This window comes from Epargyreus clarus, unplaced genomic scaffold, assembly GCF_041222505.1.
Source record: "Epargyreus clarus isolate Ecla_fem2 unplaced genomic scaffold, WU_Ecla_fem_2.2 ptg000018l, whole genome shotgun sequence".
Taxonomy (NCBI): Eukaryota; Metazoa; Arthropoda; class Insecta; order Lepidoptera; family Hesperiidae; genus Epargyreus; species Epargyreus clarus.
In genome coordinates, this window is record NW_027332226.1 from 2,348,547 (window position 1) to 2,367,771 (window position 19,225).

The following is a 19,225-nucleotide window of genomic DNA, read 5'->3' on the forward strand; positions in this document are numbered from 1 at the left end:
TAAGTATATTGCTGGGGACGGTTCATATCTCAGAATTTAGGCCATAATGTGCTTCGCTGACCACATAAAGTATATAAACATCACACAGCTTTCGAAACTTTATAGCTCTTATATATGTTTCTTAAGTTTTCATTACTTGAATTTGAATCCCGGACCACTAACGTGCGAAACCGTACTAGCTACTAGGCTGTTGGCCCTTTATGATGACCTTTATATTTTCAAGATGCATACTGTAGATAATGGATGCCGACTCAATTGGGATGTGTTTGTTTTACGTGACCAATGGGACGTTTTATACAATTCATTATTTTGCTTTTAAACCTAAAAAATAGATAGGGGATAGGAATAGAAAATAGTACTTTGCGATATAAACAGTACTTTTTATAGGTTCGCACGTTTGAAACCGAAATCAAAATACATATATATACAAACTCATTTTTTGTTAATTTAAATAATTAATCTAACTTATCTCCACCAACCCACTATAGTCCACATTTGAGCAGTGGTGTAGGGTCCAATCTTCCGTAACTTTGAAAAGCTCATTATTGATATGACTCAATATTGACAGAATTTTTCAAATTGTATACACGCTGAGAACACTAGCATAACATTGTAAAAGTAGTATTATATTGAGTAAAAATATATTTATGTACAGAAACATAGATTAGTAAAGATTACTCACTCCTAACAAGAAAATGTAACCAGTTTTAACAATTGAAATTGTCACTGTCATCTATTTTTGTGTTTGAAAAATATTAAAAAATGTAGTTTTGAGATCATTTACGAATGAAACGATATTTCTCCGCACTTTTTCTTCGATTTCGTGTTTTTGCACTACTTAACTGCTCATGTCGACATTGTTCCGCGTAAATTACACCATGACAGCCATTAAATGTCTGACAGATTTGACAGCCGTTTAACCCATTGAATGCCTTCCTTCAATTACAAGGCGGTGAGATATCTATACTTATCTATGTATAGAAATTAAAAAATATTTATCTCATAGAAACATTTATTTCTAACAAAATGCCAAAGAAATATTATAGACATATCGAAATATCGCAAACACAATATTTAGTTCATTTTGTGAACATAGACTGTTATTAAAACAATATACTTGTTATACATGTTATTACAAACCCTATAGGAATTTATCGGTCCCCATCACACTCTGTATGAACAAAATACTTTTACAAAATTACTTTCAAAAACAATAATTACACAAAATAGTAGTAGAGATAGATTATCACTATGAAGTATGAGATTACAGTACAACATTTTCGACAAAGTAAAGATTTTTTCCTACATTTTAAATACAACCTGTAAGTATACAGCACCATAATTATAATCTCAGTGAGCTAATAAAATAATAAAAACACACCAATGGTTGTTATATACAAGGAAAAGATATTTAATATTCATGTAAATAACTCAAACTGAGTCTGGTTCAAACTTTATAGTTCCTGACATAGTAGCGACATTTCCATGGTTCTTAAAAATCTGGATTAATGCAATACAATTGTTGCAATATGGTTAGCAGTATACATCGTCATAGTCGTGGAACAAAGACGGATTTGACAAAAATGCGAAATTCGCTTTTTATCATATTTGGCTAACATATTGTCTAAATATTATTACTACATTACAGAAAAACTCTATGTATTTTAGTTTTCAAATTAATCAGTTGGTATAACGACGGATTTGAAATGCACCCTTAGTAAATGACGTTTGTGAATAACTTGAAATGGCTGCCCTGTAAAGTTTGGTACTTGTTAAATCCAACTTTGTTCTACAACTATGCCGGTATGTACCATAGGTGTATATCCCGAGAAGAGCACTGTCATAAACTGTAACTATAGAAAATAATAAAAAAAAATCATTTGGAAGGTACTAGTAGGTCTTTTACAGTAAAAATATGATATTACTATTTAAGTGACCTAAAAAGGGCAGCTGACTTTCGAGCAATTATAATATCCGTACCACGCGTGAATATGTTGATATGTCGATCTACTGTAAATATATTTATGTACATTATTTTGTTTAAGTCATAATAAACATTAGGATTGTTTAATAATTTTAATTTATAGGGTGAATAAGTAAGTTAACGGGTCTTAATTACTGTACATACACAACTTGTCAATAGATGCAATGAACATTGTGCATTTTCAACTTATTAACTTATTCACATGTGGTATGGATATAATGATAGTGGTTTATTGTCTAACTAAAACGTAGGACTTATTTTGGCTACAGGGCTCTCTTAAAGAAATTCATGTACTTTACACCTAATTGTTGTATTTTCATGTACATTTTAACAATTCATAGGCTCTGAATTTAATAGTGAATAATTTTCTGAGAATCTAATAATCCTTTTAATTTTATTCAAAATTAATAAATGCAGCTAAAAATAAAATTGACAGTTGTAAGTACCTAACTTAAGTTTAGCTTAAATTCGACTATACTTATAAATTACAAGTTAAAGCAGTACAGTCGTCAATAATCAAAGTTAAACGGTATATTCGGCCAGTACTGTGGTCTTTGTGTATCTTTTTCATGGATGAAATCACACAATATAGATGTTTCTAAGGCCATAATCTTTTCCCAGTTACTACCGTACAATTCTTTGAACCTCGCTTTCTTTTCTTCGGACCCTTCAACAGTTTCCTCCTCCATACATGTTTCATCATTTTCCTCTCTACTCGCCTTATACTGTTCCCTCTCTCGCCTGGCATCTTCTTTGTACTTCGCGTTTTTCTTTAAAAACTCGATAAATTCCTCGCTCACTTCGACTTCTTCATCTTGTTCTTCCTCACTTCCTTCTCCGATATCTTCACTCGATTCTGAAGATTCTGCAGTATTAGACGTCGGTAGCGCGGAGTCTTTGAAATAATTCTTCTTAATAACATCATGGAGTACCTTGTTCTCGTATTCTAAAGCCTTAGCTCGCGATTTCCAATACGCAATCTGGTGCTTCAATTGCCAGGTAGCAGCAGCTGTGTAGGTTTCCGCCCAATGAGACATCGCGATCGCTAGACTCGAACTGTTCTGAACGGTTTGTATTGGTTTTTTATTCTCTTGGGGGTAAGTCGCCTTCTTTCTTCGTTTTCTATTCCTTTTGGCGGGTACGTTCCTATTTACATTTTTAGGTTTGTTGCAAAACATTATGCACATTGAGACATTTGTGTGACTTTGACATTCGTTGACAGTTTGTGATTTTTACAGTTTATTAATATCTATTTTAATGCTAGCAAGTTTCTCCTGCTTGCATAATTTGATACATTTAATAAAAAACAATATAAAACTCATGTGATCACACATTACTTAGGGCTCGAACACAAAACTGCGATGCGACGCGATGCGAATTCGCAACGCAGAAAATTGCGATGCGAATTGCTGCGATGCGATATCGTGCGGCGTAGCGTCTCTCAGGGTGACCAACAACAACAACCACTGTGCGATGCGAATCAATTCGCAAGTTCTTGCGATGCGTCGAGGGAGCTCGCAGATTTTTGCGATGCGACGTCGCATCGCAGTTTTGTGTACGAACCCTTAAAGCAATTACTTTGTTATATTATTACTTGATGGTATGGTACTTTATAGGTTGAAACAAATGATTCCCAAGCCGGAAACCATAAAAAAGTCTCTTAGTGTCAGACTGTCACAAAATGACAGAAGTCATAGAACTCCCGGAATAAAAATATTGTTTTGAGTTCTGTTTCAGAAGTTTCTCTTTTAGCCAATACAATTTACGATATTTGTTATTATCGGATTATTCAATAATTGGTTTTACCAAATAAAATGAATTATAAAGAACGGTGTAGAACCTGCTTGGGAAAGGGTAAAGAGATGCGACATATTCATACAGTAATTTCTATCGCAGGCGAAGGCGTTCGATTATCAGATATTTTAGATAATTTTTATCATTACAAGGTAACACTAATACATTTTTAGACATTCGTTAATTCAAACTCACTGTAAATATTGAAAATGTAAATAATTAGAAATTAAATATAACAATTATCTTAAATTTCTATAATGATTTCTTCACAGATTTCACCAGAGGACCAATTTCCTGAGAATATTTGCATAAACTGTGTCTATCAGCTAACAATTACATATTCTTTTAAAGTTCTCATAGAAAACAGTGCCAAAAGTTTAGAAGAAAGTTATACATTAGACTCGACTAGCGATAATTACGACTTAAATTTCGAATCAGATGACCACAAAGTTCCCACTTGTAACTCTAGAGTTTACCAAAAAAAAGTCCGAAGTCATTCCGAACCTACACATATGAATTTAGTGTTTTGTGTAGAATGTAAAGCAGAATTCCACAATATTAAAACTCTAAGTGAACATTGCACAACTAACCATCCAGTAAAATCTGCTATTGGAAGGAGTTGTGACTATTGCCCTGAAAAATTCGATGATTTTCGGTCACTAGTGAGACATCGGAAACTTCACCTAAAACCTTATTTGTGTGAGAATTGCTGGGAAGGATTTATTAGTGTGAGTGAGTTGAACAACCATGCTTGCCAACCAAGCCAAGACAGGGGTAAAATCAAAGCTGAAAGAGTATTACGACAGTGTGATCAATGTGGCAAGTCATACCCTCCTGGTTACATAAGAATACACATGCTAACACACAGCAATGATAGACCTTACGCCTGTAAATATTGCCCAAAGAAGTTCAAAGTACCTGGCAGCCTCAATTCTCACATTCTGTGGAACCATAAAAGAACTAGGAATCACAAATGCGAAGTGTGCAATGCAACATTTATTTCCTCCAGTGCCCGCAGTTCACACATACGTAAAAATCATTTAAAAGAAAAGAAGTATGGTTGTGAGAACTGCGGTAAAAGGTTCTTTTCTAAGTCCGAACTACAACGGCATTCTCTCACCCACACGGGCGTCAAGAACTTCCATTGCCACATGTGTGACAAATCCTATCAGACTAGATATGGACTTAATGTTCACTTGAAATCACACACACAAATTTCAATCAATGTTTTGAATTTATAATAAGTAAAGCATATATAAGTATTAAGTACAAATTTTATTATGATCTCATTTACTAATGTACCTATGTGTATTGCAACTCTATTTATTTAACTTTTTAATAAACAATGTTTTATATTTATTTTGTTTGTATTTATTGGCTGTATAGCTGATACTTTATTTTTGTGTGTGCAATATTTCTTACTAATTCTTATTAATTTTAAGGAGCAGGGTTAAAATAAAAGCAACAGTTTTAGGCAAGTACTAATAATTTCAATAAAATACTTCAAGTAATTACAAACATATAAACAAGGAGTAATTATGTGTTAACTAATTTATAATAATAAACAATTTTATTAAGTAAGGGATGATCCACATTATTCTGGTTTTTGATTGGCCCATACTCAAGGAACAATAAATAAAAGCAATTTAATGGGCTCGTCTTAAAATGAAATAAGGTCAAAGCAGCAGTACTTACAACATGAATGTTAGGTTAGTGAGAATGACCACAAACTTACCTATTATAATTTATTTATGGATGAATGGACGGTTTATAGCCCAATTACAGTACCTACATCAATTTTAAGATCGTTCGTAAAAGGTACGTGTAGGATAGAATGCTACATTAACTACTTTCGAATTCGACAAGCCCGCAATGTGGATCGACCCTTAGTATTCATAATAGATGATTAAGAGTTCATTTTCGTTTACACTACAGACAGAGCGAGTGAAATGCGTGCAATGGAAGACAATATACTATTATATACGATGTTCAATGACGCATTTATTTGTACAGTAACGGAGTCACGCAGAGACGGGCTAAGTATGTCTAACTATTTTATACATAAATATGATTTTGTATGCCGCGGTCCCTGCCTGACACGTTCTATGTCTGTAGATAAAAGGTCTTAAATCATTTCTATTCATATATCTAAGGGGTGTCTATAAACTATTTGCAATCAGGCACATGAGGCATTTTTGTTTTATTGAACATCACACTATTATTTTCAGATTTTATATGATAACGAAAACACAGCACCTTTAAATACGAATATGTATATGAACAGCAGATGCGAAGACACCTCTTAGATTAAATGTAACAAAATAATCTATATTTATACGACTTACATCTAGAATAATTATAATTCTAATGAATTGACAATCATTCGATTTTGGGATGAAAATTTATCACAAAAGATTTATTTATTTATTTACTTTACGAAATAACAAACAAGAAATCATACCGCGTAAAAGAAAATAATTTAGAATCAGCAGTTGAATACAATTTGACTTATAACTAACATATTTTAGTATTATACAAAAGAATTAACAATAATAAACTTTGAAAATTTGTATGAAACTGTGAACAATATTGAAAGGAACTTTTCAAATCTAATTGTCTCGGTCGGTGGGAGGAAAAGGCGTTGGCGGGCAGTCTCCTTGAATACAAAAAACTGTATAATGAAAATTGGCTTACAAACATCTAAGATAGATTGAATGAAGCAGAACAGTATGCAATAAATTTTAATAGGATAAAATGTGCCCAATTTAAAGTTAAGCAGTATGAAAAGGTGTCCCCAAGAATGCCACATATTCTTCTATTTGTTTTAAGTAATATGAAACATTAGTTCAATTTATAATTTCCGACCAATCTTCATTGCAATATTTCTAGCCAAGTTTGATTTAAAAAAAAATGCGAGTAATAATAGTAATAAAGGAAAAAATTGGAAATAGATAATTTCTTTGCTTTGTACCAAAATAATATTTATTCTGTATCTAAACAAAAGAAAAATCACTTGGTTCATCCAATACAAGGCAAAAAATAGTAGCTTTAGACATATTATACAAAGATTAAATAGAAGCTATGAAAATGATAAATTAACAAATTTCGTCTTCATAATTACTTTACAACCAAAATAGATATTTCAATAAACATTTTTTTTTCCAAATAATTATAAATGCAACCAATTCATATCTTTACCTAAACAAAACTACTCCTCTTCAATGTTACTACAAACTTAACATTCTTTCTGAGAACCAGAATCTGCAAATTCTTCAATATACATAGATTATTCAATTTGTACACTAAATCTACGAATCAAGTATCCAAAATAAATGTTTTATTGCTAATTATTATTCATTTAGTTTTATGTTTATCACACTAAGCCTATAGGTAAAGGCATAATTATACATCTTTGCATGAAATGGCACCGACTGTCACACAAAATGAAATTCTGTAAAGATTTCTGATGCTATTATAATTACAGAGGAATAATATGGAAACCAGGCATGAATATGGTGACAAGGCAACTTACATGTTTATATATTATATATATTATTAAATTAATAAGCATTAGGATTGTTTTATAGGGTGAATAAATAGGTAAGTTAACGAGTCTTTATTAACGCATAGACGCAACATGTAACTTAAGTAACTCTCTCACCAAAGTGTAGAAATAGCTGCAATGAAAATGCACACTTTCGACTTGTTAACTTATTTACGTCCAGTACTGATATAAGCTGAAAAGCATTGAATGCATCGAAGTAGCTTCAACGACACATCGGCTAATGGAAGAGATAGGATTTAATAATTCTAAAAATTCTTGGAATATTTTTAATCAAGTCTTGAATTTTAGGATTGAAAAACGTTTTTATATCTAGGAAAATTAGCTTGAAAAGCATTCAAAACATACTTCGATGCAGTTATATTATATCAATTGGTTCACATAAGTATTTATTAATACAACAAGTATAATAAACGAAAGGCGTCGAATATTTATGTATTTTATGAAATTTGTATAATAATATAAAATTATCACTCTGTCCAGTCTGTGACACGTGTCGTGTCATGTATTAAAACATGTGCTAGGCAAGCAACGCCCATACGGTTTTCGTTACAACAGATATCTCCATGCCGTTATATTCGAGTGTAACCTGCAAGAAAACATAGTAATTATAATATAATAACATACCAATATTATAAAATACATACACAGCTCTACAAGGATGGTGTATCTATTCTTATTACCTTCTTATTTACGCAAAATATTAAATATTTCCAAGCAAAATGAATCTAAGATTAGACCAATCAGTAATCATTCTATAAAGCTTTTTTATTTCATGTGCTTACCTATAATAATTAGTCACTTTTAAGTATGTTATAGATTTTAAAGCAATGAATAATTTAATTAGCACGAATATAAATTGCAAATAAAGTATATTAGCACATTTGCTTGTTGTTGGTGTATTAAAATTTTAACTTTTAAAGAAGTCATAATAGTAAATCGCCAACAAAAATATATAAAGCGATATCTAGAATATTATTGTAAACATTAATATAGAAGCATACATGAACAATTCTTATTATATTTCTTATTTGAATATTTCATTTCATTTACGAAATATAGAAAAATTGATAATGATGTAATAAATAAATTATATTGAAAAAACTAGGTAGACAGCAAATAATGCAAAGTACTGAATAGTAACGTAGAGTACGTACTATTTAGGCAGAGACTTTACATGTCAAATAAGTCTATACATATAGTTCAATTCTAATATTAAAAAGTCCAAAATACTAGCAATAAAATATTCCATGCCATTCCTACCAAAACTCCTAGGCTATTTGACAGTATTTACATATCATTTATATCCATATAATGCAGAAATAGCTGCTAACATAAGGTAGCTTGTATTCAAAAGTTCAAATACCTATTGTCTATTTCAACATGATAAACATTTACTTTGGCTCGTCACTGAGTTACTTCTAGTGATCTTATACAGTAAATAAAAAGCTTGCAATGATAAAAACCATAATTCCATTCATGACGATTTAAATTCTCAATCTCAACATGCAATTCCATCCACACCTGAGCAAAAAAATCGCAACTACAAACTACAACAACACATGTTAATCAACTACACACACAACACTACTACATCTACAATACAATACATACATACGTTAGCAATAGTCGTGCCTCAGAAATTCATATCTAAGCCTATCTGATACATAACTTCTTCCATATCTCGTCCGTTCATCTGACTCTCATCTGTTGTTTCTTTGTCCGTACCGTTTGCTTGTACGCTTGTGGACGTCGTGGGCTCTGGGTCTGGGTCTGTGACCGTGGGCCCAACGGTGGGCATACCAAGGATGATTCGTATTTGGTCGGTAAGGTGTGGCGCTGAAACCACTTGGTGGTATATGCCTTCGGCCGTGCTCAGAATTTTGTCCACGTCTAGATACATTGATAGGTCGTTTACATGCTGCAAAAATAAATAAAGTATAGTAGAAAAACAGAAAATAACTAAGAAGTGTCAACTGATAACTAAGAAGAAAATAGGCTGGTTTGAAAGATTTGAATAATTGCTGAATAATTCCAAGTTGATCTAAAAAAACATCCTTCATATTTATAATTAAGTTTATTAAATGTTTTATAGATTGAACAATCAGGTTATAACTAAAGGAAAATAAAGCCTAATTATTAATGAAAAACAAAAAATCATTTAATATGTTCTACATTAGGAACTGAACCCTATGCTAAGCCCTAAACTAAGGTAGTCATAATATATTAAAGGTCAAAATCACATATTTAAGTTTAAAGAAACTTCACGTAATATTAGATAGCAAAGTGCATACTCACTTTTAGTATTTCAGTGAAACCATAGTCTTTGCTGATGAGAACATCTTTCTCTGCATCAAGTATTGCAACACAGATCAACAAATGGAAGTTCGCACAAGGTAGCCCTGTCCATAACACTTCCCACAACCTGCAAATTAATTCTGTTTTATTAAACATAATACACTAGTAATTGTACTCCTAACTGAAACATATTGGTGACTTCAAATTAGTCCAAGAGATAGCAAAAAAATTGATTCTCTAAAGCCATGATGTGAACTCTACTAATCTGCAGTAGGCAGCATATTGGAATGAACCCTATAACCTTTTTATTGTGAGAAAGGAGGCCGTGTCACGATGCTAGCTTAGTAGTGTAATATTTAGTCTTTTCTGACTTCAGATTTTTAAAAATTAATTGTGTATTAGAAAATAATTATGACATGCGTTAACTTGAGAGGAAATATAGTGAAAGAACCTGTATATGTGAGAATATTAATATGCACTTAGCCCGTGTGAAGGACTATAACCTAAACCTTTCTAAACCTACAGGTAGACCTATGCCCTTGCATTGTAACAGTAATAAATTGAGGATGATGATGATGGTAGTTATGATGTACTTGATGACGATGAATTATCATGAGAGTGACAATGGAGCTATGGCATCGTTCCTCACCTCATGATGTCCCTGAAGGAGAACTCCCGCTTGAACCAGACGAGCAGCCAGCGGAAGCAGAAGTACATGTTCCCGGAGTCCTTGGCGGCGAGGTGGCGCGCGAGCGCGGGGCTCGCGAACGCCAGCAGCTGCTGCAGGTGCAGCAGCTGCTGCTTCATGCCCGCCTGGTCCATGTCGAAGTTTGGCGCCTGGGAATTAACATTTATTACCCACGACGGAACGGAGACGATATATGCGTTTGAAGTGAGAGGATGTTTATACAAACTTATGTTACCATTTATCTTCAATATCACTGGTATAGTCCGCGCCACACTACTAGTCCGCAGTCTTACATATACTCCGTAACGTAAGGGCACACTAACATAGTTGTGTACTCGTGGGCGGGGGCGGGTAGCGGAAGGTGCCGGGAGGCTCCCGCGCTGTCTTCGTCTACAATTTGCTATAGCGACGCGACTTGTTTCTATATTCGGAGCGGACTAGCAGTTTGGCGCGGACTATACAATTTATATGCGGTTTTCATTGTTAGTAAGGTAATTGTTATGCTAAAAAGAATAATTATAGGAAAAAAAGAAATAATAAAAAATAGAATAAAAATTTTAAAAACTGGATGTATAGAAATAAGAGGGTTCAATAATGGGCGAATTAAATGCATAAGTGTAGATTCCACCAGTGGAGCGATGCTAGGTGGCACTGTACTAAATTTATTCATGCATTACTAAAATGTATGGTACGTTAAAATTATGTGATATTTATTAATACGGCTAATATTACACCACAGATAGAGTATAAATGGATCAGAATGCACTCTGTTGAGGTTTCTAACAATCATCTCGCACATAAAAAAAATTTACGAATTTTACCTGAATCATTAAAGTCTCACAAATTACATAATATTTTCTACATTACTAACTTTGCACTAGAATTCCTTATATAACATGAATGTTTCCCACACAACATGATCTTTCTATATATTTATGGTAGGTAAAACACATGACATCCTAACAGATTGAGGTGAAAATGTTTGTTTGGTTAGTTTTACTTACAATTCTCTCCATAAACCCAACGAAGCACCAGAAACTGTCCACCTCGTTGCCCAGCAGCAACAAAAGCGGCGCCAGTACATCGCTCATCCCTTGCACGTAGCCCAGATCAAAGTTATACATCACATATGTCATCAGGATGTCTTGCAGGACGACCAAATTAGGATTATTATCCCCAGCAAAGAAGGGATGCGTCCTATCTGTTCTATTCACATCTTTCTCCACCAAACTCTTCCTGTCTCGGTACTCTGAGAAGCGGTTTTCTTGTCCCTCGGTCATAGAACGCCATTGGAGTTTCATGGAGAAGTATTCCTCGGTTTTCCGCTTGTGATGAGCTCGTAGTTCACTGTGAGTCATGTTCCACGGGTAATAGTCCAACAAGTACTTCCATACAGAGTGTCGGATTGAGTGGGCGACGCCCTGCGAATTTGAAATGAATTCTAGATTGTACAAAAAATGATTAACTCACAAAGCAATCAGGTTTTACAAATTCTACTTTTCTTACTATTGGTCCAGTAAAAAGTAAAAGTACAGTCTGATATTTGGATAACAATAGGAGAAAAAAATATGCTTTAAATTTTATTTTTAGTCGCAAAAATTTCGTGTAACTGGATGAGTAATGACTAGTATGTAAACGCTGAGCAGGACTACTGACGAATAATCATTTGGGCTGAAAAACTCGGCAGAGAACTGGGCGAGAACCGAATACTCCCGTGTAGGTTACTTACATACTTAAACTCACGACTATTCGCCTGTACTCGGCATGCATTGTCATTTTGTACAAATCTTAATAAACTTTTGTAATTTTTATATAGTTTTTATGAAACACAATCGCAAAGACACTCACACCTCTAAATATGAGTTGTTTGACACCCTCAACCTCTGTAATTCTGCCCTCCGTGTCTTGTATCCCATCCCATTTCTCTGTTGACAGTGGATGACCTCTGCAACCAAATACTACTTTTATCAATGAGAATTGTACTACTTTTAATGGTACTACTTGTAATGTTTGATACTATAATTTATAACAGAGACAAATTTCAAGTGAGTGTTAAGAAATATTCTCTCTACAGTTGGAGCTCTGTGATAGCAGTATGATACCAGTCTGACACGCCATGAGGTTCCGAGTCGACCCCACCTAGACATCTGTCTAACCTAAAAGAAAACTTAATTCATCGTTTAGGTATCTATCTAAATGATGAATTAAGTTTTCTTTTCTTTTTCTGTGTCTGAGTGTTTGTGTTTCCGTATTTGTGTGTGTCATGGCACTTAGCACTATGAGCGTAGAAACCGTTATTCAACTGGCCCTAACTAATCATTTGAACTTAAAATAAATGTAGTCGAATATAGAACTTTGTCCTTTTCGAAGTCGGTTAAAAAGTAAATAAATAGATATAATCCTCACAATACCTGGGTATACAGGGCCGCGGCGGCAACGTGGGCTTTACGCTGATGACCTCATACTCATCACTCTTGGTCACCGACGTGGCATCCTCCAGCGCGCTCATGCTCTTGGTCAACAGATCAGCAACCTCCTCTGATACGTCTCGTTTACCGTTCGTGAATGCTTCGTTGCCATAATACACTTGGATAAAAAGTAAGTAGATTGTAAGATAAAAAGATACAATAACTTAGTTTCTTTCTTTTTCATAGAAAGAAACATAAAAAGAAACAATAATATTGTTTCTATATAAAAAGAAACAAAATTATTGTTTCTTTTTATCCACAGGATTGGAATTGGTTACAGCAGCATTTAAACATCAGCAAACATGGTCGTAGGATGGATGAATGGATGGGATAACCTGGATATAGGAGGAGTTAGGGAATATGGAACCCTCTCATAGAATAGGCCAAAAAAATCTCCAAACAAAAGGACCTTTTTTGTTTTTTGTGGACAAGAATATATATTCTGAAGTTTTCTTTGTATATTGTGAAATAAATACAGAACAATAATTATGAGAATAGTAAAACAAATAATAATATTAGACAGAAGATATCACTCACTATGATATAGTTTTTTTAGTAATCGGGTTCTATCTATCCTTACCTATATCGGTCAATTTCGAAAAAGCTTCCATAGTCGTCTCGTAAGGCCTCTGCTTGAAATTTGTCACTAGATTCCACACCACATCTGTCGTATTCTCTGTGAAGATATCCAACTCAGCGAAGGATCTATTCAGCACTTGAGTTTCTATATTAGTTTCCACCACCACATATGTATTCCTGTCATGCCTAGCTTTAGCAGTTTTCACATGGTTCTTGAGGTATGCTACAAAGATCTCTGCATTTCCATGCTGGAAGTAGAATGTGTTCTGCCAGACTCCGGGCTTTGTGGAGAACTGCATCTGTTGGTTATTGCGAGTCACCCGGAATTGCTTGAGGTCGTCTAGAGGTATTTTGATAATCCTCGCGCGAGCTGTAGCGTAATCTGATGTTATATTGCCACTTAGTGTGCGCTGACGACGCCCTGTAGATATGTACAACATAAACAACTTTTTAGCTTTTTGGATTGAAGACGCATGCTATGGTATGAAAAAATAAAAATTCTCCTATACAGTGTGTATTAACATAATTTATATTTATATCCACCATAACAGTATACCTACCAAAATATTGTATACAAAAGTTGTTTAAGTTAATTAAATAATAATACATAGATTGTTATGTACTGCTAAAGCCCATATCTAGCTATTATTATCGCCAGATATATGTGAAACCTTTTTTATTGAAAAGGAAAATGAAATTTACCTCATGTGAATGAGGAAAAAGGTTAAAATTTCTAGGGCATCATTATAACAAAGTTGGTATACACAATTTAGTTGGCAGATTATATTTCATGAAGCAAACATGGGGTATTGAATGTGTAAATTACAGAATTTATACTAAAGTATATAAATATTATGTAAATAGTTACATTCATGTTTTGCTTCTTTACCATATAAATTATTAAAAAAAATACAAACATACTTTCTCATACATACTATTTCCTCCTGTTAGACTATGATATTTTTAACTGTTATGGGTGTGTGATTTAGGATTAGGATTTCATCCTGATTTGGATTCAGATGTCCATTGACAGCATGATAACTATTACTACATGAAACAGCATTAAAAACTCAAAATTTCATACCAATAGTGTTAACTACCGCCCACTCATGGTCCTGCGTGTCTGAATCAATAGTGATGAGATCATTCGGTCTCCATTCTATGCACTTTGATCCATCAGGATTCTGGACTATGCAGAGCATCCCAATCGCGTTGAGGTCTGTGATTGGCCTGCCCATGCTGGCTTTGAGCAGCACTCCATCTTGAGTGAACAGGTCCTGGTAAGAACAAGTGGACTTATCTTATAAAAAACTATAAATTTAGTTAAAGCATATCTAAATTATTTATCCTACTAACTTTGTCAAATAATGTTCACTTCAGATTGTTGACTATTATCCTAATTGCAGCAATCAATAACTAGTTAGAAGAAACTTTAAAAGAAGAATGCAGAAAAATTAAAACATATCAAAGTATTTTGTTCAGAGGTAGTTCAAATGATGTAACTTAGTTTAATAAGAACTAAGGAATATTTGAAGCTTAAAAGTTGATCAAGAGAAACGTCTTAAACATCAGGTTCTACTTACATACTGAATATATCCTAATCTGTGTGATATGGCTGAATAGACATTTGTATTCTGATACCTATTTGATTAGTTATAAGCAATGGGAAATGCCAAGGAAATATAACATTTATTAAAAACATGACTCATATACCGTACAGCTGTCTTATTTTGATTAAAATGATGCTAATTTGTTGACCTTTACACTTTCAACTTACAATACGTAACAATGTTCATTTACAGTCAAGTTTTTATAATAACTGATCATGATATTGTTGAGTGATGTTTTTATCGTTCTTGTGGGTTTCTGAGAAACTAATCTTGAATTACATGTATAACGCTTTTGTAAACCCACAATTTTATCATATTTATTGCAATGTCGTAACAATGAGTTGTCGATACGAGCAGCATAGAGATGAATAATCTTTAGTTTTCCTTATGATTATCATCCCATACAAACAGGTTTATATACGTTATTTATTTAATACAAAGTGGTGTATTGTGCCTAAAATAACGCTGACACAACGAAACATTGTTGATTCATTGTCAGGACATTGATGTCCTAAAAATACTACGCATGTAACGAGAGTACTGAAATATGTGACGCAACTTTAGATTAGAATATTTCGCAATAAAAACTTAACCGATGCTACGGTACTGTACGAACAGTGGTTTGAAGCCAAGGTCATACCAATTGCTACAAAACAATAATTATTACAATATTTGACCTACCTTGCATTGTTCAGGTATATCCTCTACGGAACTAGAGGACATTTTTCATAAAAATCAAAACGTACACCAGTTTTCAATACCACAATCACTTCGAGAAACTACGTCGCGTTAGAATCACAACACGTATTATTTTCAAACATTGCCATTTGCCACTTTGCTACAGAGGAATTTTGTACAAATGTACACAAAAACTAAAGTAAAAGGTAAGTAAACAAAGTCATAGACTACGAAAAGTGAATAATAGAGATACAATATATGCGCACAAGCACAACCACAGAGTAACTAAAGACACTTTTGAAAAATACCTCTTGTTAAGCGCACACCATACGACAAGTACAAAGTCAAGCAGAAGTACTTAAAATTACTATTGGCAATCCTATAGTAGGTATGTAATTTAGATTGGGGAAAAATATAATAATAACATTACAGTAGACCCGCGATAATCCGACGGAATATTTTGCAAGGCGGCGTATGTTGGTGAACTTAGCATAGCATTTTCCAGCAGAGCACTAAAAAATGAGAGTTCTATTCGCATGCACATGAGTTCTATAGTTCCTGATAGTTTTCAGGAATAGTTCTGGCGATTTCACGGAGATAAAGCAGAATAAAATAATGCTCTGCTAACTTCACAGAGCAGAGCATTTTCTACAAAATTGAAAAAAAAGCTATTGATTAGTGTAATTAGCTTAATATCTAGAGTTCCTAATAGTTTTCAGTGATAGTTCTCGCGAAATAAACTTAAAAAATAATTTATAGATAAAATAAATAGACAAAAATTTAACCAAAAAAAAAAATATGCAAAAAGGTTATTTAAAAGTGGAAACTCGTCGATTTTGCAAAGCCTAGTAATAAAATGATACATTTGTACAATAACTGACCCAGGGACTCACACTAAAGTGCCAGCACACTACAGCATACTAGAATAGTACAAATCGGAAAGATTTTCGACAAAACTTTTTTTCATATTATTTTCACGTAACCAGGGGGAAGGAACTCAGCGGTTTTACATAGGCTAGTAATATGGCTACAATTAAAAAATATAACCAATCCCAGAACTCGCACTAAAGTGCCAGCAGAGCATACTAGAATAGCAAAAATCGGATGGATTTTCGACAAATATTTTTTTTTCAATCATGTCCACGTAACCAGATGGCTGGAACTCATCGGTTTTATGTAGACTAGTAACATAGTTACAATTTAAAAATACAACCAATCCCAGAACTCACACTAAAGTGCCAGCAGAGCATACTAGAATAACAAAAATTGGATGGATTTTCGACAAATATATTTTTACAATCATGTCCACGTAACCAGATGGCAAGAACTCATCGGTTTTATGTAGACTAGTACCATAGCTACAATTTAAAAATACAACCAATCCCAGAACTCACACTAAAGTGCCAGCAGAGCATACTAGAATAGCAAAAATCGGATGGATTTTCGACAAATATTTTTTTGAATCATGTCCACGTAACTAGATGGCGAGAACTCATCGGTTTTATGTAGACTAGTAATATAGCTACAATTTAAAAATACAAACAATCCCAGAACTCACACTAAAGATCCAGGAGAGCATACTAAAATAGCAAAAATCGGATGGATTTTCGACAAATATTTTTTTTTCAATCATGTCCACATAACCAGATGGCGGGAACTCATCGGTTTTATATAGACTAGTAACATAGCTATAATTTAAAAATATAACCAATCCCATAACTCACACTAAAGTGCCAGCAGAGCATGCAAGAATGACAAAAATCGGATGGATTTTCGACAAATATATTTTTTCAAACATGTTCACGTAACCAGATAACGGGAACTCATCGGTTTTATGTAGACTAGTAACATAGCTACAATTTAAAAATACAACCAATCCCAGAACTCACACTAAAGTGCCAGCAGAGCATACTAGAATAGCAAAAATCGGATGGATTTTCGACAAATATTTTTTTTTCAATCATGTCCACGTAACCATATGGCGAGAACTCATCGGTTTTATGTAGACTAGTAACATAGCCACAATTTTAAAATACAAACAATCCCAGAACTCATACTAAAGTGCCAGCAGAGCATACTAGAATAGCAAAAATCGGATGGATTTTCAACAAATATTTTTTTTCAATCATGTCCACGTAACCAGATGGCGAGAACTCATCGGTTTTATGTAGACTAGTAACATAGCTACAATTTAAAAATACAAACAATCCCAGAACTCATACTAAAGTGCCAGCAGAGCATACTAGAATAGCAAAAATCGGATGGATTTTCAACAAATATTTTTTTTCAATCATGTCCACGTAACCAGATGGCGAGAACTCATCGGTTTTATGTAGACTAGTAACATAGCTACAATTTAAAAATACAACCAATCCCAGAACTCACACTAAAGTGCCAGCAGAGCATACTAGAATAACAAAAATTGGATAGATTTTCGACAAATATATTTTTTCAAACATGTCCACGTAACCAGATGGCAAGAACTCATCGGTTTTATGTAGACTAGTAACATAGCTAATATTTAAAAATATAACTAATCCCAGAACTCACACTAAAGTCCCAGCAGAGCATACTAGAATAGCAAAAATCGGATGGAATTTCGACAAATATTTTTTTTTCAATCATGTCCACGTAACCAGATGGCGGGACTCATCGGTTTTATGTAGACTAGTAACATAGCTACAATTTAAAATTACAACCAATCCCAGAACTCACACTAAAGTGCCAGCAGAGCATACTAGAATAGCAAAAATCAGATGGATTTTCGACAAATATTTTTTTTTCAATCATGTCCACGTAACCAGATGACGAGAACTCATCGGTTTTATGTAGACTAGTGGTTGTATTTTTAAATTGTAGCTATGTTACTAGTCTACATAAAACCGATGAGTTCTTGCCATCTGGTTACGTGGACATGTTTGAAAAAATATATTTGTCGAAAATCTATCCAATTTTTGTTATTCTAGTATGCTCTGCTGGCACTTTAGTGTGAGTTCTGGGATTGGTTGTATTTTTAAATTGTAGCTATGTTACTAGTCTACATAAAACCGATGAGTTCTCGCCATCTGGTTACGTGGACATGATTGAAAAAAAATATTTGTTGAAAATCCATCCGATTTTTGCTATTCTAGTATGCTCTGCTGGCACTTTAGTATGAGTTCTGGGATTGTTTGTATTTTTAAATTGTAGCTATGTTACTAGTCTACATAAAACCGATGAGTTCTCGCCATCTGGTTACGTGGACATGTTTGAAAAAATATATTTGTCGAAAATCTATCCAATTTTTGTTATTCTAGTATGCTCTGCTGGCACTTTAGTGTGAGTTCTGGGATTGATTATATTTTTAAATTATAGCTATGTTACTAGTCTATATAAAACCGATAAGTTCCCGCCATCTGGTTACGTGGACATGATTGAAAAAAAAATATTTGTCGAAAATCCATCCGATTTTTGCTATTCTAGTATGCTCTGCTGGCACTTTAGTGTGAGTTCTGGGATTGGTTGTAATTTTAAATTGTAGCTATGTTACTAGTCTACATAAAACCGATGAGTTCTCGCCATCTG

At 33.7% G+C, this 19,225-nt stretch overlaps 3 protein-coding genes across 6 annotated transcripts; 1 reads left to right on the forward strand and 2 right to left on the reverse strand.

The window, feature by feature from the left end:
- Positions 1-2,426: 2,426 nt before the first annotated feature.
- LOC140749733 (uncharacterized) lies at positions 2,427-3,207 on the reverse strand. Its single transcript, XM_073082879.1, has one exon. The coding sequence runs from the start codon at positions 3,169-3,171 to the stop codon at positions 2,494-2,496; it is 678 nt and encodes a 225-aa protein (XP_072938980.1). The 5' UTR covers positions 3,172-3,207; the 3' UTR covers positions 2,427-2,493.
- A 438-nt stretch (positions 3,208-3,645) lies between these two features.
- LOC140749929 (uncharacterized) lies at positions 3,646-5,137 on the forward strand. Its single transcript, XM_073083183.1, has 2 exons — positions 3,646-3,930; positions 4,051-5,137. The coding sequence occupies exons 1-2, from the start codon at positions 3,799-3,801 to the stop codon at positions 5,017-5,019; spliced, it is 1,101 nt and encodes a 366-aa protein (XP_072939284.1). The 5' UTR covers positions 3,646-3,798; the 3' UTR covers positions 5,020-5,137.
- A 109-nt stretch (positions 5,138-5,246) lies between these two features.
- Positions 5,247-15,913, reverse strand: Tbc1d15-17 (TBC1 domain family member 15/17). Of its 4 annotated transcripts, none has more exons than XM_073083182.1 (10): positions 15,665-15,913; positions 14,458-14,650; positions 13,375-13,794; positions 12,738-12,912; positions 12,175-12,271; positions 11,331-11,747; positions 10,288-10,475; positions 9,639-9,765; positions 9,069-9,261; positions 5,247-7,929 (listed from the first exon to the last, which is right to left on the reverse strand). In XM_073083182.1, exons 1-10 carry the CDS (start codon positions 15,704-15,706, stop codon positions 7,913-7,915), a joined length of 1,869 nt encoding a protein of 622 aa, XP_072939283.1. In that variant the 5' UTR covers positions 15,707-15,913; the 3' UTR covers positions 5,247-7,912. The 4 variants fall into 4 exon arrangements, with proteins under 4 accessions (XP_072939283.1, XP_072939280.1, XP_072939281.1 ...); XM_073083179.1 differs by having other exon boundaries at positions 9,013-9,261; XM_073083180.1 differs by having other exon boundaries at positions 8,959-9,261.
- Positions 15,914-19,225: the final 3,312 nt, after the last annotated feature.